General features: G+C 40.7%; 1 protein-coding gene across 1 annotated transcript; it reads right to left on the bottom strand.

The window, feature by feature from the left end:
* Positions 1 to 2032: 2032 nt before the first annotated feature.
* Positions 2033 to 24063, bottom strand: SEC23IP (SEC23 interacting protein). Its single transcript, XM_068198222.1, has 19 exons — positions 23879 to 24063; positions 19798 to 20312; positions 18126 to 18315; positions 17215 to 17408; positions 16377 to 16466; positions 15104 to 15224; positions 14682 to 14771; positions 13909 to 14050; positions 12475 to 12683; positions 11771 to 11889; positions 11035 to 11205; positions 10557 to 10652; positions 10172 to 10378; positions 9862 to 10017; positions 9195 to 9297; positions 8095 to 8280; positions 7501 to 7663; positions 5411 to 5511; positions 2033 to 3213 (listed from the first exon to the last, which is right to left on the bottom strand). Exons 1-18 carry the CDS (start codon positions 24018 to 24020, stop codon positions 5430 to 5432), a joined length of 2976 nt encoding a protein of 991 aa, XP_068054323.1. The 5' UTR covers positions 24021 to 24063; the 3' UTR covers positions 2033 to 3213; positions 5411 to 5429.
* Between the last annotated feature and the right edge of the window lie 85 nt (positions 24064 to 24148).

Genomic DNA, 24148 nt, shown 5'->3' with positions numbered 1-24148 from the left:
TCCCATTATTAAACAGAAATTAATGGGATTTTTTATTTCAGCTCTGGGGAACACACCCCAATTCAAAGGGATGATTAAAAATAATAGTCCATTAATACAGCTCTGCCCCAGTCCCTGCTCCTATTTGGACATCCAGTCTCCACCAGCAGTACCCTGGCACTGATCATTTTGTAGGAAATATGAAATCCTAGATTTAATTATTCATCATATGTTAAAAAAAATAATCACATGCAGGGAGGAATCAGGGAGAATATTATTATGGAAATAGCATTTTAGACAGAGTTTGTAAAACGTCTGTCATATTGCAGACACAAAGTTATAAATATTAATTTAACATTCATTTGGGAAAGGACCAGGACAACTCCAGCACAGTTACTGGAACTTTTCTGTGCCATATCTCCCAGCACAAGGAGGAACTGTTTGACTATGCTGCTTTTATGAACAGCTGTGAGAGGAGGTGTTCCCAAGGGACAGGAACATTCCTACTGGCAGAAGCAGGGAGTGCTTGGAACAGAGGGAGAGAAGCAATGCCTAAAATGTTTTCCAAAAGAAAAAGTTTTCAATGAAAAATTCACTTCTGTCCAAATGCGAATTTTTTTTGGAAGGTAATGGATTTCTTACAGAGGCTCTGATTTTTTTGCTTGGAATTAATTCATAAAAATTTCCACCTCCTTTCTATGCCCTGTTCCATAGATATTTTGATTCCATCTTCTAGACAATCTTTGTTTGTTTTTTTTTTTAATGCTCACAACCACTTCAGCACAGATGAAAATATAGCAGGGAAAACTTTAAATTTTTGTATGTGGATTGACTAATTAAAGTGTAATCAACCTTACCTGTTTAATTATGCATTATATTACATACAAAAATACACCAAAATTTACTGGATATACTGGAAGCTGTGCTGTGTATGGTGTGTGTTGCAGCATACAAGGAAGATTTCGGCTGGGGAAGCAAAGTACTCATTTGCAGCAAATTTAAAATCACTCTATGAACTCTATTTTATTTTTCTTTGTTTTATATAACCATAGGTTACACTCCTTTTTCCTTCATGTCCAAATTTCCATTTAAGATGTAAGAATGGCTCGTTACTGTAGTTGCAGCCCATTTTTTGTTTCTATAACTAGAACTAATTTTTATGGCACATTCCCAAACCAATTTCTGCACTCCAGATGCTCCTCATTCCTGCAGCATCCTCCTGTTCCCCCTTCCATTGCAAAGGCAGCTCCTTGCCTGCCAGGGTCCCCCTGCAGCAACTCCTCTCACACAGCCATGAAATCTGACTGGTCCTTGAAGCTGCTGTCCCCTCCCAAGGGGATGTGTCACAGCCCAGCACCTTGTTAAAACTGCTATTTAAGCAAACTCATCAGATTGCTCAGTGTGGCACAGAGCTGTTAAATACAAATGTATATAACCCTCCACTCTGATATTTAACATGGAAATGAGGCCAGTGGTCATGGTGTTTGTGTTGTGTATATGTATATATTAAAAAAAATTGTATTCTAACTAACAAAAGACATTGTAAAGCTTAAAAAATTCTTTCTGACAGGTTAATTTATAAAGATACAAATATATTTATTTGTCTGTTTTGGATAAAAAGTTTCCTTTTTTTCCAAACTTGCCAACTTTGTCCCCAGAGTAAGAAGGATTTTGGAAAGCCAGTTCAGACTCACTAGGGGTCACAGCCCATGGCAGGCAAGAGATGCCAAGGGAAGAGTTGGGTCTTGGGAAGCCAAACAGGAAAATCTCATTGTTGTCCTCAACTATCAAATGTGAGAGTACAAGAGAAGACAGAGATGTTATTCTTGAAGATGCAGAGAAAGGACAAAAAGCCACAGATACGAGCCCCACCCAGAAAATTTCAACTGTGTATCAGAAAAAAACCTGCAAGCCTAGTAGTCAAACATTACAACAAGGCCAGAGAGGCAAAGATCTCGAGCTTTGAACAAGGCCCTAAGCAGGGAAACTGGACCAAGCAACCCTCCAAGCTATCTTCTGTGATTAAATACAAAACCTTGTTGAAAAGACCCACTGGAAGTAAGGTAATTTTAATTACAGCCATCAATTTGTATACACAATAATGTGTATTTTACATATATCAAGGAAAAAAAAACCATACTGCATTTCAAAACTTGTTTACTGCAATAACAGAGTCAAATAGTCAGGAATAAGGTTAAGCCACTAATATTAAGGAAAGCCACAATGTGTGTGTGAATTGAAGCCAGAGGAAAGCTACAGAAGCTCAGTACTCAGACACATTAATTCCAAGGGTTTCACAATAGCTTACTCACCTCAACCTCAGTACATGAAAATGGAGTCTGGATTGCAGGGATGGACCTAGATTATTATCTAGCACCCATAAGCTTCAGGTTCCTATTTACAGTAACAGTTTTGAGATGTCAAGCTGCAAGGTCGAGGTAAGTGTTTTAGTTCTCATAACTGCAGCCTACCTTCACTAAAATTGCCTTAATTAACTTACAATAGTCTGTGATTCTATAATTATCAGATCAAAATGTCATTTTAAATAGTTCCTCATTTCAGGATATGTGAACACTGAACTAGCTGTAACAAACTTCTAATATTTCCAAAGGCAAAAGTTCATTTTTACTTAAAAAAAGCCACAATAAAACTCTTAACAGAGGCTTAAAAAGGTCTTTATAAAATAATCTCCATCACAGTTACAATAGTAAGAAAATGATTCTGGTTGCTAGTTTTTAGTAAATATGAACTGGTTTGTGTAATCTGTATTAAAGATGGTTATAACTTCAGTTCACATTTCATTTCTTAAAGGGGCATGAACAAATGTGTCAAGAAAAGTAGATTATTGCTGTTTCTCATCAAGTCCTTTCTACTAAGGACATGCTGCCTTGGCAGGCAAAGCATGTCTGCCAGCCAGCTGAGACAGGAGAGGTGAAGGAGAGAAGTTATGATCTGCATGCCAAAAAAACCTTCATCAATCACCTTATATTTGGCAATGGTACAACTGAGCTGATTTAAGATCAAAACTGTGTCATTCCATCCATCTCCTGAAAGACAGTCCTGATCATCTCATAACTTAAGTTTGCTTGAAGTGACACAAGAAGGTAGAATCCAAGCAAGTTCTGGACTGGCAGGAAAAAAACCTCTGATGTTTATCCTCTCATACGCAACTATGAAAATACCAGATGTTCTTCAGAGGGTTTTTCACCAGATCTGCTGGAGCAACAGGTATGGCTGTGCAGAGAGAACAGAACAGGGACATGTTGGAAATAGGAAATCTATCAGGTTTTCTATTCCTGCAGTAGTACTAATCAAATTAAATACGCCACCATTCAATTTCAAGAGGGCTCAAAAAGATCTAAAAATCCATACATGTTTTTAATCAAACTTTTCATACAGTAAACCTTTGAAATGTACTTTCTGTGGACACAAATTGGCAATTACAACTGCAAACAGAAATAGCTCACAACAACTGCTAATAGGGTGTCATTCATTATACATTTTAACCAGCTGTTAGATTCTTTAGCTTTTGGTAATAAATGATCCTAGTGAGGATGGTGACAGTTTGTATGTCCAAGGTTTAATCTGCTGGTGCATTTCTTTCCATTGTTTATATGGAACCTTACACTACTGTTTCACAAAAAGCAGCTCCTAGAAGATCTAAATCAAGTCAATCATACAAAATAAAATGGATGTTGCTGTCAGAGGCACCACTGATAATAATTACCTTCACACTGCCACCCTTCACATTTGAAGGTCTGAAAAGAACAGAAAAAAAGAGAAAAACCCACATGACTGCTAACACTGAGGGAGAATTTTCCACTTCAGTAATTCCAGATTCCTTGTGATGAGATAATATTTACCACAGTACATGTAAAGACATTTCTTGCCATGTGGAAAAGATCCTGGTCTTGTGGTGTGCAGCCTTCCCAAGACACCACTTCAGTGCATTCTGCCCTCCCATTTAAGCCTCTGGTATCTGAATCCCAGTCTCAAACCCTGTCCAGTCAAGTCAGTACTGGGGGACATTCTGAGCAATTCCTGACGGATTTACAGACTTCCCTGACTGTGCTTTGCTGTCTGACATCCTGCTAAACTGTCCCCCAACAGTGTAGTTCTCAATGAAAAAACCACAATTATCCCAGTGTCTGCTGCAGCTGAGCAACAAACTCCTCTGAGCTCTGCACTGATAAATCATCACACCCCATTCCCCCCTGCAACGAGGCTTAAAGACATTTCCTTTGCAGTGAGATTCCTATGATTTCAACCAGAGCCATCATAAAGAAATAGAAGTAGAGAAAAAATTCTGCAGCAGTGACTTGAGACTGTGCATAAGCCATTGTGATGACTGATACACCACTGTCAGAGCTGTGCAGCCAGCTGGAGCCTTCTTCCTTTTACTTCTCCATGCTTTAAAGAAATGCATTTGATCAGCCTTGACATTTTATTAAAAAAAAAAAAGCTGCTATCAACTGACCATCAGAATCATTCTGTTACAAAAGAGTAGTAAAACTGTATGGTAGCAATGAAAGAGACCTAAAATATTCCTCTGAAATGTCAAGCATTTCTCTTCATGCTGGGTATTTATGTACCTTGACATTATCAGCTCTTCTGAAAATGGAGAAATACATCAGAAACTATCTTGTATGATTCCAAAAAGGCAAGGTGCATATTATTTCTTCACTGCCTCTCAAAAGAAAGTACTTTCTTTTCTGTAACATTCAGTGATGCAAACTGGTACAATACAGATCCTTAGTTTGGAAACCAGTATCTTAAAATAAAAATACCTGCAAGAATATTTCAGATCTAAGATACTCGATTGTAACATGTATTTAATTTCTTTTCAAAGCAAATTTCCATGCTGTGTCATTTCACTTGTTCCACTGAAATTCTTAATCCATACAAAGACAATAAAATACTGCCCTATATAAGGGTCTCATTACTTTATCAACAGCAATGTTTGACACCTTCTTAGGAGACAAACAGCTTTTTGCTGACAAATGTGCACCATTGGTCAACCAACCCAGTATTTGCATTACACCAGTGAAACACTTTGGGGGTTCTTTAATCTACTGCACTGTAAATAAAGTTTCATCATATCCAATTTCACCAAATGTTCCTATTCTTGAACATTCACTGAACAACAGAACTGAGGGAGAAGCATAAGAAAGAGATCATACTTTGGTTGTATTTGTAGTGGCAATTATTATCCAGTACCAAAAGCAATAACATTAGATATCTTCTGGAAATGAAAGGAAGAACTCAAAGGCTTCCTGTGCATTCAAGTTTAGAAATTGTTTTTGCAATCAAAATGACATTTAATGGCTGTCTGCTTCATAATTTGAACTTCAGAGGAGAAAGGGAAAGTAAAGGCATCTAAGCTGTAGCTGAATTTGATATGAGCACAGAAGTTACATTAGAGCAAACTTACAAATTCATATTTCTATGCATCAATGCTGTGGCTGCTCAGGATTGATATTCATGGTCCTGTATATCTCTTTGAGAAACAGCAAGGCAGTGTCTTCAGATCCCCTATGAAGAATGAAATAAATAAAACAAAAGGAAAAAAGGGAAGGAAAAAAAAAGAGGAAAAAGTTAGTTCAGTATGGTCCATCTTCTAATTCTCCTAAGTCACATTCCATTCTATTTCAGCTCTCCAAAAAGTTTGCACAACCTCTTGGCCTAGTATTTATTTTTTATAAACATGGCCTTACCTCTACCAGCTTCCTTCAAGCTGTAATTCCACCCAAGTTTTGAATTATCAAAACTATCAACCCTGCTATCAACCCTAGCCTATGCATTTACCTTTTTTCTAGGGCATTTCCTCCTCCTGCCCTCCCTGACTTCCTGTGCTGCAACTCTTCATCTCCTCCTCTATCCTCTTCTTTGATGTTACTTCCTCATCTTAATCTCCTCAAATAATGTATCACTTTTTGTCCTGAATACATTCCACATTTCATTCTACTGATTTTGTCCCACTACACTAATTAGCCCAGTTCTAGCAGCAATATCCTAATTCTTCTCTAACTGGCAAGCCCTTAATTGTAAACAGACCATGTTAAACACCCATAGTCTTCCTCTCTTGCTTGCCACTAAAATGTTAGATAGCTCTCCAATAATTTAAAGATTAGTATCATTCAAGTGCCATGTTTTCAAGTGGCTGTTTTCCCTCCTCTTTTCTAAAATCAGAGCTTCAGGCTGTCTGAATCTAAAGTTAACATGAAGAGACTTAATTTGCTTCTTCATCTATAAAATGCTATTTAAACACACACTAACAATACCAACATAAAAAATAACAATGTTAAACAGGCAAATTTTAACAAAGTTACAGAGCTGCAGGAGTTGTTAGATGAGGGTAGCTTCCTGTGCTTTTTAAAATAAATTATATAGGGAGCCAGTGAAGGAGATTGAGATGGTCAGAACTGTGATCCTCCAAACATGAGGAACATAATTTGCAGAACACCAGTACAGAATTAAACACGCAAGCTAAGGGAGTACATGTATTTTCCACAATTCAGCACAGACATTTCTTAATGGTCTCTGCATTAAATGAGTAGCAAACAAGCAAGCAGAAGGTTAAACACAGAAACTCCAATCTCTCCAACATTCAGAGCATTTCATTTAAAGCTTTTCCCACCATTCCTTAGGAAAAAATGCTCTCCTATTTGGGTCATTAATCACTGTGCTTATCTTCCTTGCTCGAATGACAAAAACAGCCACGGGTACCAAGCGTTTAAAATGCTGGCAGTGATCGGCTGCCACCCTGTGGAAGGAATTCCAGTCCCTTCAGCCCTGCCGGTGGAACGGCACTGCCACCACCGGGTCACCCTGCCAGAGCCCAGGGCTCACGGCGGCCCCGGGAACCCCTCCTCTGGCAGGTGCTGAGCTTCCACCGGGAAGTGATGATGGCTCCAATGAGACCCTTCAGGTAACGCCTTCAGAGCTGTGTTTTAACCTCTGGGAAAAACGCCCGCTGCTAAAATTACCTACTGAAAATCAAAACCTTCAGAAAGAAGGTAGAGCACTCTTTGTCCAGCACCTGCTGAACTCAGAATGAGACCAGTCACTCCTCCCTCACCAACGGCACTTTGCACAGCTCACAGCTGACACCCAAGGTTGGCTATTACATACCAAGATAAGTTGTTAAATATAGTTCACACATCCTTTGCTCTGCCAGAAGAAGCAATAAAGTTTTACCACTTATTGTAGTCTAATAAAAATCCTGCAAGAACAGTTTTATTTGAAAAGCTACAGCTGTGAAAACGCTTCCAGAATTCTCCTTGGTTTGAAAATGACAGTAGCTAAAAATGTTTGTTTGGAGTGTCAAAGGTCAAGAGAACAGTGCAATGTCGTTATTGCAAACAGATTTGTTCACTGTGTGCTAACGCAGAATTTTACTTTGAAATAGGATTAACAAATAGTGACATCCAAGCACAACACCCTGAGCCTGACACTCGTGGACAATCACATATTCTGTGTTCCTTAAGCAGTATTTCTGGAATCAAAGCTATCTCCCCTTACCAGTAGCACAGGTGACTCTGCAAAGCAAACAGGTACTCATTGAAGCTTTCTATTGGTTTCTCTTGTAGAACATAATCAATGCGACGCCCTCCATTCAACATCCCAACCTTCACTGAAACATCTTCATCTTTTGGAGGGTCTGGACTTTCAGTGATCTTCTCAGCTAAAATCAAAGAGTTTCACATTTAAACTATTTTCAAGCACAGCCTGTTTGACTGTAATTAAGAAATATTACCCATTTTTTCTGCTGTAATTTCCAAGTGTTTGTGATAAGACCATAAGAACCTGAACTGCCCAACATGGCTCAGAAAGGTTAATGAACTATAGGCTTACTGCTTTCCTAACAGTTTAAACAGTTTCCTTAAGAAGTAACTGCTGAGTGATCTCTCTCTGAACTCACAAGGCTTTCATTGTAATTCCTCTCCCACACCCAGCTGAGGAGGAGAGTGACAGAGCAGCTTTGGCGGGAACCTGGTGTTCAGCAGAGATCTCCTTTACAGGGTCAGAAAAATCAATAGCAAACAGTCACTGGGATACTCAAGTGTCAACTTATGTGAGACAAGTAAGTTACAGAAAAATAATGTGTCCATGTACCTTCCACCACCTGCTTTTCTTCCTCCTCTTTAATTTGGTTAGCTACTTTCTCCAGCTCTGCTTGCAGCTGGGTTGAAGATGTATGAGCACGTGCAAATTCATTAAGGGTCTGCCACGCACTCTTCAAAGAGCTAATAAAGCCCTGCTTCAGATCAGATCCCATCCGAGACAGAGAGTCTTTCAGCTCTGAGAAAAAAAAAAACACAAAAAGTTTACTTCAGAAAGATTTAAAGTTACCAACTAAAAGCAGAATGATAATGTGCAATAAACATCCCAATTACCAGGGGAAACAAGCCTGCTATGTCATAATGTGTGTTTCCTGCTTCTCTGTTCCATTTTAAAAGATTAGGTGAAATGCAATTAATACACCATTGACTTCTTACTGAATGGGTCAATGAATCCACCTAGATCAAAGTCAAAACAGTAAGGAGCAATAGACCATATTTTTCTCCTTTACTATACACACTTTTGGAGAGCTATAAACTGAAGTAAGTATCTTGTGTAGTCTAGCAAAGCAGACTCACTGTAATGGACAATTCCAAAGGACAGATGCTGCAGAACCTCTCCAAGTGCCTGAACAGAGGCTTTCAGGAGGGCTCTGTGAACTTGCACAACAGAAAAACTGACTTTCCTTAGTAGATGTGCAAAATTTTAGTAGAGCACCTTGGTTTGATGTGCACCCATGAGCAACAAAATCAGTCTCTGCCCTGCAATGGCTCCAGAACCTCCTTTCCCCTCAGGGTTTTCAACACCGAACACGCTCTGGTTAAACACATCATGGTGGTCATTAGGGACACCAATTAATTTAGTTTCTGCTTCACAGCTTCTTAGAAATGAAGGTGATCAAGCAATGTACAACAATGTTTTAATGGAACTTTGGTAATGAGAAAGTTAAATCTGGAGGGAATATGATTATTACTTTTGAATGGAATAGTGAATGCCCACCTTACGGGGCTGGGTGAAATCACCTGTGATGTTTAGGAAAAATATGGAGTCAGATATCCAGGGATATTAATTAATCTCTTAAAATCTTACAATATTCTAATGCATCAAATGAGAAATACTGAATAGGATCCATATGAAATAAGTTTTCTTTTTACCCAGATGAAGTCTTTTTCTGCCTTTATGATGTGGAATGAGAACTGGTTTTAAATCCATGTCTTCAATGATCATTGGTTCTAACCTGTAAGCTACTGGATCAAGCTGTTAAGAGACAACACATTGTCATTTAATTATCTTTAAAATTATTATAATTATCACATCTCAGTGAAAAAAATCCCTATTTATGGATTATAAACAATCATTTTCAAATTCTGCACTATCTGAATTTACAGAAATTCAGTTCATGACATATTAAGCAGGTTCATTAACTACTTTGGTCTTGTTCTCCTACAGAAGGAGATTCTAATGAGGAAACACAACAGCAAGATTTCCTTGCACTCAATCTCTATCAACCTTAAATTGTTAAACAAAATGAGACAGAGGAGAACAAACACTGCATATGTAAAAATACAAATATTCCATAAAAATCTACAAGAGTGGCCTCAAATTAATGGAAAAAAACCCCAACAACTCCCACCAAAAAAACTTCCTTAATTCTGAAAAGAAACAAGGCAAATATTATGAAAACAACTCATGCCTGGAAGTGTTTTAGGAAATGTACATAGGGGAACAAGAGGTGTAATGCTCAGAAGGTCAAACTTAGTATTCTGCCTTTTTTGTCATCTACCTCAACTAAAATCAAATCTCAAAAGCAGTGCTACTCACTGGGTGATAGATATTGAAGAACCCCTTGCAGGTAGGGAGTCTGTAGTTTTCATCAATCTTCTCCACACCCCTCACAGTAAGGAACACACCAATAGGGGAACCAAGAGCAAAGAAAATATCTGGTTCAAAGTCCAGAGCACTGTAAACCACAGAAACCTAACAGAGAGAAATCAGACACATCATCTCTCAGAACTGTCAGCTTCAAAGGAACTAGCAAAAGATCATCAAGATTTAAAAAAATGATAGTGAAAAGAGAAGATTGATCAAATCCTTTGAATTGTTCAAATCATTTAGATTTACACAGTCTCACCTGGCCAGTTCCAACTTCAAAATACTCATAGTCAATGTTCACAGAAGACACAGATGCACCAACTGGGAGCTTCCTCTTTGAGTGCATCTGACCAGACTCTGAAGGTGAGACAGAAGAAATTGCCTCTTTTGATTTCTGGGTGTCTTCTTGAGTCTGGAGTGTGGCAGCCAGCACTGCTTTCTTTTCTGCTACTGCTTTCTTCTGTTCCTTTTGAGAAAAGTTTTAAAGTTAAGGAGAAAAAAGGTTAATTTCATAGCTGTCAAAATTCCTTTAATATATTCAGGATGTTAACAAGAGTGTTCAAGAATAGAAGCTACTCCACAACAAGGAAGTCAGTTACATTTGCTTAACAACTTTTAATTTCCATCCTGAAATATGTATTTACCTGCTTGGCTGCTCTGTCTTTTACAAAATTAGCTATTTTCTTTCTTGGTCCAAGAGGTATCCCCATCTCCTTCAGGTCATCAACTGTACACATGAGCTAAAGAAACAAACACCAAACAAACACATCAAAACATATTTTTCTAGTAGAAAAAGTACTTGTAACTTTTCTAGTAAAATGAATTATTTCATACTGGCAATTACTTATGAATTTGTTAAATCAGTTTATAAAGCTACAGAAAATACAAAAACTTAAGAAGACATGACACAAAGTGCCTTAACATAACTGGGTGGATGCACCACATCAAGAAAAAACAACAAAAGCTGCAGACCACTCAGTCTTCAAGTCATGCATTGATTATCTTTGCAACTGCTCTCATAGCCACAGAAGTGAGAGGAAAAACAAAACAACAAGAAGAAAACCCTAACATAAACCTCCATTCCCTGGGCAGCCCCTACAAGTGAAGGGAACGTTTCTGTACCAGAGACTCCATGTCGATCCGCTCCTTTTCGAAGGTGCTGGCATATTCAGACAAACTGAGCATTTCCAGAGTCTTCTGCAGAGTGGGAACATCCTCCTCGGCTTCAGCCTCACAAAGGTCATCAGCAGAAGTAGCAATGGAGGAGCCCAAGGAACTGGTATCTTCAGTCATCTCAACAAAACAGCACACAAACAGAATCACACCCTCTAACAGCGGAAAACCAGTAAGCAGCAAGCAAAACCAAGTTTAACTATTTTCTCTTAAAAACATTAGCAAGCAAGCTCTGTAAATATATATCCATTTTTAGTGAAGCAGGATACAGATTTTCCACTAAAACACACCAACAAAATAAATATTTAAAAATTACTATGAGAGACAACACACTCAAAAATGTTCCCTTTTATTCCTCAAACAACTGGTCACCATTTCTAATCTAAACACAGATTCCCTCCCTTTTATACAACTGCCCCATCACTTACTGTTACACCAAGTTACATGTTCCCAAGGGTCAAAGCTGATGTTCACCACCAAATCTCATTACTGGCCTACTTGAAACTTGAGAGATCTAATCAATTTGTCCTGAGAAATGACAGCATTTACAAAATCTTTCCATTAACATGTTTAAATGTACTATCAAAACCCAAACTTGGATCAGCTAGTAAGTTCTGAAAAGTTAAGAAAAAAATTATTGAAAATTTCAGATCTATAGGCCTGGAAAGACCAGCATGCAAATTACCTGTTTATCATGAACAGCCACGTCCTTCACACTCCCATTAACACCAGAGAATGGTCCAGAATTTACTGATGATGCCAAGTCCTTCTGGTTAGACAGTATGTCAAATAGAATTAAGGAACCTGCAAACAGGACTTAGAGTTGATTTGGGAAAAGTATCAGGTTTTCCTGTCCCTAAATCTTGACCAAGATTTATATGCAATAGTAATGTCACAGTATAGTTTGATTAAGAGATGGCTGAATTAAAATACCCATATATTAACTTGAATATAATCACTCAGCTAAAAGCAACCCCTTTTCTTCCCTGTTCATGCTTCATGTAGTTGCCATGACTAAACTATTTTTCCTTAAACTCCTGAGACTGTTTGATGAACTGAAGGAAAAGTTCCAGTCCAAACCAGCATGTCAATATTCTGTTCTAACACTTATTCTATCTTCCAAAAACTGATTGTACTTTTACTAAGTGGGAGTTCTGAGACACAGACATCACCCACTTTTAAACACAGATTAGACACTTAAGTTTTCATGAAGGGAAGTACTTTCTCTCAAAGCCTGATAAACTCAGCTGTTGAGAGGAGTTTCTCAGCTGTTTTCTGAAAGACAGCCAGGCCCTAACAGCTAATTTGAGTTCTATGCATAACAAAGGGGCCATTTTCCTTTTAAGAGGAACTGATTTGGGCTAAAAGCAGCATTCCTCAGACAATCACCTAAGCTGTGCCCAGCCACGGAGACTCCCCCTTTGAAGTCGGGGTTGCGGCTCATGAAGAGCGCGTACAGGCGGTTCATTTCCATGCCCACTTTATCCACGATGGTCTGGCAGTAGGTGGGGCTGTTGTAGAACAGGATGTCGAGCAGCGTTTCGTTGGTGAAGTGCCTTAGGCGACCAATGCTCGGCAAAGTGATTTTCTTTATGTTCCTGGTAACACAGAATCGTTAAAAGCATGAAAGGCTTTTAAGAAATGCTCGTGAGAACTTTGTTAGCTTTTGAAATTAATGCAATGTAAATGCTACAGAAAGGGTCTCTAAAGAGATTTTAAAAAAACATACAGCCTTCAGGCCTCGTTGCATATTCACACATTAATGCTACCTGCTTACCTGCTGATTGTAATATTTGAGAAAGATACAGCTCCTTTTTTTTTTCTCTCCAGGCTGAAGGGATGCCTGAAATAACCTCTTCTCTATTCCAAAACTGCTCTCATAAAGTACCAGGGAAGTTTGGTGAGCAGATTGAAGTGGAAGAGGAAAAGGAACTTGCATATAAAATTAGAATCACAGAATGGTAATATTCTCTTTTTGAAGAAAAAGCTTGGCATCACCATCTGCCTGCCTGGAGTCAAGACAGCTGCACTGGAATTGCTATAGACTTGAGACTGCCTGGTTTGATTAACAGAATAAGGATCCCTCCTCATGCAGTGCTCAAATGCAAATAAAACACCAAGGCTGGAGATTTGACTGAGCTACAACAGTCTGGAGAACATCAGCATCGCTTTGAGTGGCACAGATTGCCACCCTCACAATTTTTACTTCCCCAGGTTTGAGCAAGGGAAACAGCTTTAAATGTGAAGTCACAGCAAAGGGGTAGGCAAAGAGAAAGGGTTGAAAACAGATTTTTAAATGCTGTAACACTCCTACCCAAATATAGATACTTTGCTTCAAAAAAAAGAACTCCGCAGCTCAAGTGCCTAATCATAATTTAGGCACTCCTCTGGGACTGGACAGAGGGCTCAATGCCTTCCTCAGAAATAACTGCTAGGGTCAAATTCAATCAGAATGCAGGAAAGTAAAGATTAGAAACCTCTCCACTCTAAATTGTGCACACCTCATGGACAGAACATCTCCAGGCTCACCACCTCATCCTTGTGATCACAATCTCTACACACTCACTCATCATCAAGTATCATGCATTGGCCACTCTCATGCAAATCCAGTATTGAAAAGTTGTGTGCATGAAAATAAACGAGATAACACCTCATGCCTTTCCAGCTTTCCAAATACTCCTCATCAAAATGTTAATTTAAAACAATCTGCAGTTCTCTAATCCAGTCATATGCATATGAACTGCTCTTTTTCTCCACTTTCCATAACCCGTGAAACAGCAGCTTTTAAGATGTTTTCAACATTAAAGAACACCCTCACCTCACCTGTCTACACCTGTTGCATCTCCATGCAGAGAACTGTGCCAGTGAACTGGAAGGAATTCCACCCTGCTCACTTTGCGTTCCTCCAAACATTTCTTGAAGTGAGTCTGCAATAACTTCAGAGAAACAGTCCTAAAATCATCAACTGTGAAGAAAAAGAATAATGACAATTTGATAGCTGCAGTACTCAAGTAACACATAAATAGTCCCTCCTTCCCCTTAATTTCACAGATAGAATACCAATGATGGAAAGTGGAAAAATCTTTCCAAGTATTACTATTCTAACAATAGGAAGGTACACATTTTTGTTAGAGTGGATTTTTTAGCAAGCTTCTATTTATCTCACAATGACTGCCTGTTCACTCCATAACCAGACAGGGCTTGCTTTATTTACTCAGTTGTAACAGAGGGTATTAAAAAAATAAAAAAAAAAAGGCAAACACAAAACCACTCCATACACACAAGCCACACAAAGCAAACACATCCACTCACACCACAGAAAGAAAAAGCAAAAAAACCAATCAACCAGAAAAACCCCTCACCACACATCCCAAAACACCAGGCAAGTGTGATATTGAGTACTAGTAATAACAGCTAAAGCTTCAAGCTTGGCAGAACACAGATTCTGCTGCCTTTGGAAATAATCATGAAAAATTTGATTTTTTTAACATTAGAGACTTAAAAAATATAAAGATGTGCTTATCTGAATATGAGCTAGAGAGAGCCACATTTAAACAGCAAGAATACAACTGCTCATTATAGAAGCCCAAACTTACCACATTCAACAATGCTTCTAAACCTCAAGTCACATACAGGACCTATGCCATGAACCATAAATACCAGATGGTCAATTTGAGACATTTCTCCTGTAGGGAATAAAAAAAAAAAACATTCAGAGTACCAATATGTACAGCAGGAGTGAGGTTCAGTGTCTAGCAAGTGTAATACACACTTGTTTAATAAAGCCTATTACATAACATGGTTCAGGACATAACAGAGCCCACAGGACTCCTTTGATTAAAACACCCCAAAACCAGATAACCTCAGCAAACAGCTGAGATAAAGGAATAAATTTAATCTTTAGACTCCAGCACGAACAGCACACAGCCACTCCACCCACTATTGTCCAGCTTCTGCACAGATCCAAGCTGACTGCTGCCAGTGCAGACCCAAGTACACCAGGACTCTCATCACCTACCATCAGGAATCTCATCATGGTCATCATCAATTCCACGTTTCACTACCCTTGGCCTTGCCTGCCCATCTTGAGTGGTGCCCCATTCATCTGGTGTGGCAGAAGGCTGGAACTGAACTATGACCTGCAACAAATAGTGTCCAATTCCAACCACAGAAAAACCTCATGACTCATACTGTTAGTCTGAAAGCACTGCATGGTTGAACATGCTTTTTGATTGCTTTACCTTGCATCTGAAAATCAAATGTTTTCTTCCACAAAATCCTCATTAGAGTGAAAAGCAAACAGATGACTCAAAGTAACCATTAGGTGAAGAAGCTGGGCCTGCTCAGTGATTCTGAACCATTTCAACTCCTCAGCCAAGCATTATTCAAGCTCCTCCTTCCTAGTCTCCAGTATCTACTCTTCCTTGGCAGATTACTGCTAATGTGAGGAAATTGAATGCTACCTGACTTATAGGTATTTTCTCCTATCACAAGGAGAAAATAGAAAAAACTAAGTGCAGTGCTTTTCAGGGAAGAACAGCATCTGAAGTAGTCCAAAAACCCTAAAAAGTGAGTAATTCAGTAGTACAGTTGTTTATAGGACTCAGCTGTTTATAGTCTCAACTCATAGTTATGACATCAAGTGGTTTAAATGCTCCTTCTCTAGATTTTTACTGGACAGAATTCCCTAACCAGGGTTATTAAACACTTTAAGTAGGAGCAACCATGATCCTTTCTGTCCCTTGGACAGTTCTGTGAATTAATTACTGTATCTGTGAACAGTTAACAGTATTGATCAATACGGCTGAAGTCCATGTTTTAATCACATGAGACTGTTCACTTTTAAAGCTTGTCTTGCTATACTTTCTCATGGCCTGAAAATAAGCAGAAACCTTCTCAGGCCCTAAAGAAACTCTTTGCCTAATAGCTAGATTAATGCTCTTCTCCACATGAAAGCTCTTTGTTTTACTTTAATTTGGTACAGACTGAGGTTAAGCTAATTCAAATTGGTTACCATTTGCTGCCAGTTATCCTTAGCCAAAATATTTACTATGCAAACCCTTATTCTCTTTAGGTTTCAGAAAGCACTCTCTTTTAACCACATGACAGCACATTGAAGCAAGCACAAGTTCAATGTTCTGTAAACTTGACCACCTTTAATGCACACACACCTAGAACAAACAATTGGTATGTTTCATGCAAGATTAAGACCACGTTCAATTTATGTTTTCATCCATTTGCTCACTCCACCCTAATGAATCCTGCAAGACACAATTGCCAAAATCCATTACCTTGGGATTATGCATGACAATTGTCTCCCCATTTGGAAATTCAAGTCGCCGATGCCACTGATTTGTAGTTACAGCCCTTTTATATTCTGCCTGAAACAGAAAACAAGTAACACAAAATTAGCATGGAAATCTTCTCAGCATTTTGTGGCCTCATGTAATGCTACAGTTAAAATTTACATAACCTTCTTTATATAAAAATGTCACATGTAAAACTACTCAAGCAGTTTTTTGTGGTATTCACATTCTCTGAACAGAGAGAGACATGATTCTCTCTCCCAGGATTTTTCCTGGGAAGCTGTGAGACACAGTGAGAAAGCTCAGAGAAAGAAGAAAACAATTCTTATTTCTATTTGCTGCTCCTGTTGTTTGACACATGTGGAATGTGTTATGGAGATTGTTTACCAAAGAGTGATTTGTTAATTGGACACTAGTGATGGTTGTTTGGATTGATTGGCCAATTGGGTCAAAGTTGTGTCATGACTGTCTGGAGACAGTCATGGGTTTTTCTTGAGTATCTTTTTAGTATCATGTAGTTCTAGTACAGTATAGTATTAATGTAATAAAATTTAGCTTAATAAAAGCATTTTAGTCAGCCTTCTGCAACATGGAGTCAGAGCATGTTATTCCCCACGCAGGGGGGTCACACTGCTTCAACAGATTTTAGGTCACAGCAGTGCAGGACTGATGCAGGAGCAATGTGGCCTTCTAGACACTCCTCTTTCCAGGATTTGCTTATGTTCCAGAAAGTGCACTCTGAAAATCATCTTCATGAAACAGAAAGAACTGTTTCTAAGGTGACTAACACAGTGAACTCACAAGGTCTCTGCGACTTACTAACCTCCAACTTGTCACTGAAGTCCTCAGTGTAAGGGATGAAGCGGCTGTCCTTGTCTCCCTTGTAGAACCACAGGCAGCGCCTCACTTCCGAGGGCTCCTCGTCCCAGTACACGGCTTTCCTCACGCGCTCGTACAGGAAGACGTCGTAGCGGCCGCCGTCCGTGCTCAGCACCACGCTCTCGGGGTCAGGCTGGACTGGGACACACAGCCACACGTGCTTACCACACTAACACATCTCTGCCCTGTGCTCAGCACCACGCTCTCGGGGTCAGGCTGGACTGGGACACACAGCCACACGTGCTTACCACACTAACACATCTCTGCCCTGTGCTCAGCACCACGCTCTCGGGGTCAGGCTGGACTGGGACACACAGCCACACGTGCTTACCACACTAACACATCTCTGCCCTGTGCTCAGCACCACGCTCTCGGGGTCAGGCTGGACTGGGACACACAGCCACACGTGCTTACCACACTAACACATCTCTGCTCTCTCAGCCCAGCCCCAGCCCCTCCTGTGGTCAATATAAGGCCATTAGGACTGACAGTCACACCATGACAGAGAAACTTTCTAACACTGTAATGCTTCTAGAATGCTTCCATATGCTCTGTACACAACAAAAAGCTTGGAAAAAATCCCAAATACAAACACTTATTCCAGAACCGACAATTTAACAAAAAGGCAACCCAAGACACAGCGAGGAGTTCTATATGAAAATCTGATACCTATTTGGGATGGTACATCTCAACACTGAGATCACAGCATCAAGCAGTAATGATGTCAGTGAAATAAATTAAGTGGCACAGAACACATCTTCAAAACATTACTTATTATTGCCACACACATGAGTGGCATTATCCCAATGTTTTCCTTTAGTCCGTCTGCTCACCTCTGGATAAGACAGGACTTACCAGAATTATAGACCTCCTCTAGTTTTGCAGAATCCAGAATGCTCAATGGCATCCATATTTGCTTGTCCTCCACCTCCTTACAGTAGAACCAGTGGGGCTGAACTGGCTCGTATTGGTTCTGCAGCAGCACAGCAGGGGCTGGCACCAGGGGCCCTGCAGGCCTGGCAGGCTGGAGCTGGGACGGCGGAAACTGAAAAGAGATGGGCTCAGCACCTCAGTCTCACAGGGTTTTTACAGAACTCTTCTACATTTTGCCACAGGGAATACTCTGAACCTTTATTTCTAACATGCTTTCCTCCCCAAGAACATTACCTTCCATTCTAAAAATATTGTCCACTTTATCATGTGTTTGAGAACTTACACCTTCTCAAAGTGAGAAAGAATGAGAATTTCATTTCCACAAACACTATTAAAAACTGCCATGGTATAGCGTCATGATTATCTAAAACCAGTGAGATTTCAAACACTCTCTTAAATGTTCAAAACAGCTGAACTTATTTCTTACAACCACAAAATTTGACATGAATATAAAAACATATTCTTCACATTGTTAATTTACACATAATTATGCTTTTGCATAAAGATTCCCAATTTTCACAAATGACTACTTCAGCTATAGCTCTCTTCCTGCAAAGTGACCAGAACAGGCAGATTCCAAACTCAAACGTAGCATTAGTGGCACAAGAAAGGTAACTGATTTTGAAAGGGTGTGCAGCCTACAGAAAGTTGATTTCATACAAATTGTACACAAAATCCCAGTCAGTACAATTAAAAGCAACTGATGTCAGCAGTAGCAACTGCACTGGTTGATGATACATTAAAAGGGGAAAAAAAAAGGCCACCAAAATATTTTATAATATATAAAATCCAATAAATAGAAGTTCTGAAATTATACATTAAAAGGGAAAAAAAAGGGCACCCAAGTATTGTATAATATATAAAAGTCAATAAATAGAAGTTCTGAAATTATACAATCTAAAACTCCAGACCATTTAGGTTCTACTGCCTTTGCTATGTTTTGTCATTACAGAACTTTCACATTCTTTATTCATGATAACAGAAATATAACAATAGCTCAAGCAAAAATAAAAACAGTTTTTGCTATTTTCAAGGCAAACATGCTAGGTTTTATTAACCCATTGGCATTACTTTAATAATGCTTTTATGCAGGAAAAAACAATGAAGATTATTGATTTATATCACACAAAATCCTCAACCAATGTGTTTCAAAGAATTTGCTGACAATTTTATGTGACTTAGTTTCAAAAAAAATTCTGGCTTCACCAACAAAACCAGATTTTAGCCCATATCTTTGAAGTGGCTGAATGACCTGATTTAAAGCTGAGGCACAAAAAATGCAGCAGCACAGCTGAAACTCAGCAAACTCAAGAAACCCACAGGAAAGAGCAACAGAACTTCACAACCTGGCTTTGTTTCTGATGCCCAGAGGCTCACAGAGCTACAGCCTCAGGGTACACTCACTTCAAAGATCAGGAAGTTTTCCTGCAACAACAGTTCCAAGCTACTTCTAGTGAAAAGCTTTTGCTGTTGTAAATGGTTCAAGACTTCTTCTGGGATTTTTTTTGCAGAGAAGAAAAATCTTCAAAAGACTAAATACACAGTTGAAAGAGGAAAGTGACTTGTTTTGCTGTGGTAGCCAGGAGTCACGTACCTGTGTCAGTGGCCCCGGGGGTGTCTGGTACATCTGCACGGGTGGCACAGGGGACGCTGTGGCAGGGGGGTGGCTCTGCTGCAGCTGGGGTGGGGTGAGGTAGGGGTTGGCCCTGCTGCTCAGGGTGGTGTGCCTGTAGGGGTTGTAGCCCTGCTGCTGTGGGGTCCCTGTGGGCAGGGCAGTGCTGGCAGGTGGGGGACAGCTCTGCTGAGGGGGCTGGTATGGTGCCATTCCCACCTGGGAAGTGGGTGGCGCACTGTAAGACTGGGATTTGGGAATATGTGGTGAAAAGGCATTTTGCCCATCCTGGGACCCTGGAAGTGAAGTGGGAGGTCTGGAGAAGGCTGGTGCTCCAGCAGGTGTTGAAACAGTTGTTAAGGGTGGCTGTCCAATACTCCCAAAGGGATCACTGCTGCTGGGAACTTGAGAGAAGTAGCTGAAAGTCTGTGGAGGGCTGGGGCTGGCTGATGTCTGACCCAAGAAACTGTCCTCTTCCCCAACGTCTGCAGAATCATCTGCAGAAACAAAAGGATCACCAGAGATCTTGTGAGAGCTTCAAATTACTGTCTGGGGTCAAAATGTTCTGTAACACCATCAGCTATGGCCAAAACTGTTGGCCCCCATAAAGTTTACCCATCCTCGATTCAGCACATCATAAAATGAAACAAAAGATACCAAGTCTTCAAGAACATTTAAAATAGACCATGAAAGTCACTCAGTGTACACAGAAAAAAGCAACAAATATTAAATAAGAAACCAAAATATAACTGGAGTCGGGACCTTCCCAGGGCAATTTGGCAGGCACTAAAATCCCAGCTTCACTTGTCCCTCAAATGCAAGAACAACCTTGGTTCATATCCTTTCACCATGAAAACAGCTACTAAGCATAGGACTTTATGCTCCTAATTTTAGGATAAAGCTTAAAAACATTCCTAAATAGGCCAAACTTACAGGTTAAACCATCCATTCTTGCCTGCTCCTTCAGCAGAGCCCTCTCAAGGTTTCTCATGTTTGCAAAGTGGCCATAACTCATGATCCCAAGCCACTTAATGAGCAGGACTTAGTCCAGTTCTCTCTAAAAATCCTACTCTAGACTTGCATAAAAGCCACATCTCTGATGCAGAAAAATCATTCTGCATAATTGCAGGAGAGGATTTAAAAATATGCAAGGCCATGAATGCCCCTTCCCATGGAGAAAATAAATAAAAGTCCTGATCACAGTTTTCTACTTGGCAGTGATCTAGGAACAAGTGGGAACAAAGGAGGTTTGTCATGATTTGAGGTCTCACAGCAAGCTCACCGCAGGCTGTGATGGCCTGAGCAGCACTGCCTCCTGAGGGAACAGCATCTTGCAAGGAGTCAGTGCCATCTGCAGAAACCAGCAGTGTTTCACCTGCCTGGCAATCAAATGATTCCAGGCTGTGGGATCACACAGAGCATCTCTGCTGCTCAGTGCCCAGGCAGAGAGACCAAGAGTCTCTGCAGCTGCGAGCAGCCAACAGCAAATGCCTCTATCCACAGCCAACACAACTGTAATAGGGAGCATCAAGGGAGTACAGGGGAATCCACAGAGAAGTCTCCCTAGGAAGCTGCTGCTCTAATTAATTAATCATAAAACAGGCAGCTGCTACGATTAAAAAGAACTATTTTAACCATCTTTTATTTAGTCTCTGCAGACGGTGTCAGTTTGAGGCATCACCTGCCTAAAATTCCTCTTGCTTTCCCTTACACACTTGATCCCACTGTGAGGAACAAAGCCAAAATCTCTGTGTGGAGAATACTGAAACCACTTATACCCAGTGGCCACTCTGAAGTCAGGCCTGGGGATCATCTCCCAGCTGCAAGAATAAGCCATTTATACTAAATAAAAGGTCTCAGCATACTAAATAAAGGTCTTTCACATTTCATAAACACAGTGGGACGGAGAGAAGCACACTGCAAACCACGCTGTCAACTCTCAGCTTTCCCAAACTACTGGCAGCAGAGCAGGCCCTTCACCTCACCGTGTCAGGCCACCATAAACATGCAGCAGTGTGCCCAAGAGCTCTCAGGGCCTTCAGCAAATGAATGTTCACAAAGCACCCACTATTCTCCAGTTTCAAATAGGTTTTGGAGATTTAAGCCTAAGTGCAGCTTTCCTTGCAAAATAAGTGTGACAAAAGTTCTGCTTAAAAAAACCCCTGTAGGTATACATGCACACACGTGCAGTTTTCCAACACCAAATGTTACTGTTTATCTGGACTTCTTCTAATTTTGCAAAAACTATGTTGTAAAAGCAAGCACGTCATACAAATGTTAAAAAATGAGTGTACAGCTTTGATGTGTGCTCTCCCCAGGCACAGAACTGCCTTTCTTCACCTGTGACTGTGCCAACCTCCTGTACATCCCTCCCCACACGAGGCAGAACTTTGGCATTCACAGACTGTCACCAGACAACCACAAGTGACATCAGTCCACGTTGTCACTGGGAAGACTCCCTCCATCTTACAGTAAATACATGGGTTACATCTCCGAGCCAGAGAATGCATCTTACTGTCAAACTGCCTCGCTCAAACAACCAACTGATCACTCTTGGACACAGATAAACAAATGAAGGACCGCACACAGCTCCCTAACGTTGGCTGGCAGGTGTCAAACAAATCCCTGGATTGATTCTTATTACATTTACACAATTAAAAATTATGATTACAAATAGAAAATATTCCACTCAGCAAGAAGATCCCAACAACACCTGGCTGGACAGATGATGAGTACACTTGACTGTGGAAACAGAACATTTAACAGGACATGGGCCTTACTTGGACTGACACAGAATGGGGCACAACCTCTGACACTGAAATTCACTCCACCTGCAAGACCATGAATCCTAACCTGATCAAATTTTAGGTCACACGGAGAGAATAAGATTCACCACATTAATCAAATCCCATCAGATTTTATCCTCAGCTGGCTTCAAAATGTTCAGGAAATTGCCAGGAAAGGCATTTGTGTAAAGCTACTAGCCAGATCAGCACTTAAAAATTGCTTTATTTCTTAATGAAAAAAAATAATGTGTATTTGCATGAAAGAAAAACTATGAGGCTTGCACAAAGGAATTAGTAAATGTATCAACTACCTAGATATCTCAATTAAGCAGAAGCAATATTGTAATGCTTTTATCCCTCCTATCCAAAAAATATAGTTGATCTAAAAAAATATTCCAAAGCCATACTTGGCAAACATTTTATTAAATCTACAGAGAAGTACTACACTGGTTTCCAGCTATAGTAATACTTATTTTAGTTAACATACAACAGTGCTGAAATGAAGTCTTGAAGACTCAGCATAAAAGTTTGGTTTAAAAGGGACCTTCAAAGGTCATTAGTCCAATCCCAACATGTACAATACAGTAAAATTTGAAATATCTGGTTTCTAGATGCATTTCTAATGTTTCGAGCTTTAATCTCTCACTGAACATATTCTCCAAAAAATCCATTCCTTTAATCTGAAACTGCCTGAACACCAGATTTTAAGTTACACGCACATATACTGGGAACACCATTAAAGCTTTAGGAGAAAAGGATATTAGAACCAGGATTAAATTAGCAAGGATATTTAAGGTGGCTGCTTAACGTGCTATTTTCAAACAGAGAAAACAGAGGATAACATGAGAGAGGGGCTTAAAAAAAGCGAAAACATTCAGTACGCGCTGAATGGAAGCGCTGACGCGTCTGTGAGCTGGAAGCGCGATGATCATCGCCCGTCCTCAGGCACGGCGCTAAAACCACACAGATGAGCATTAAGCAGGGGGAAGTAGAAGAAATTAAGTGCCGGAAAGCGGAAAATGTAATCCCGAGCAGCGTCTCTGCTGAGGCACCAGCCGGCTCGGGGAGCCCCAGCGCCGGGTCGAGCCCACACGGACCGGGCCCCCCAGGCCCGCAGCCCCCCTTAGAGCCCGGGTTCGGCTCTGGGGACTGCCCCGGCCCCATCGCCCCTTCCCGGCGGTGCCGGGAGCCGGCGGGACCCCGCACAGCCCCGGCGGGACCCCGCACAGCCCCTGCGCTCCCGGCTGCCCTCCCTCCCTGTCTCCCTCTCTCCGTACCGGCGGGCAGCAGCGCGGGGCCGGGCGGCGCGGCCGGCGCTTGGCTGACGGGGATGAAGGGCACGTTGAAGCTGAACTCGGTGGCGGAGGAGGAGAAGAGCAGGTTAGTGCCGGTGCCTCCCCCGGGCTTCGCCGCCGCCATAGCCGCGCCCCGGCCACGTCCCTGCCCCGGCCCCTTCCGCCCTCACCCAAGATGGCGGCGGCGGCCGCGCGCAGCCGTGAGGGGCGGGGGGCGGGCCCGGCCGCCATTCCCGCAGGAAGAGGAGGAGG

This window comes from Anomalospiza imberbis, chromosome 8 (genome assembly GCF_031753505.1).
Source record: "Anomalospiza imberbis isolate Cuckoo-Finch-1a 21T00152 chromosome 8, ASM3175350v1, whole genome shotgun sequence".
NCBI classification, from domain to species: Eukaryota; Metazoa; Chordata; class Aves; order Passeriformes; family Viduidae; genus Anomalospiza; species Anomalospiza imberbis.
Note: the sequence above shows the minus strand (reverse complement) of the source record. Positions and strands in the feature narration are given on the sequence as shown.

Coding starts and splice junctions, on each gene's coding strand:
- SEC23IP (XM_068198222.1), bottom strand. CDS start 24,020: ATGGCGGCGGCGAAGCCCGGGGGAGGCACCGGCACTAACCTGCTCTTC. Junction 11,206..11,770: donor TGGCTGTTCATGATAAACAG/GTAATTTGCATG, acceptor TGTTTTGTTGAG/ATGACTGAAGATACCAGTTC. Junction 8,281..9,194: donor CAGAAAAAGACTTCATCTGG/GTAAAAAGAAAA, acceptor TTTTTTTCTCAG/AGCTGAAAGACTCTCTGTCT.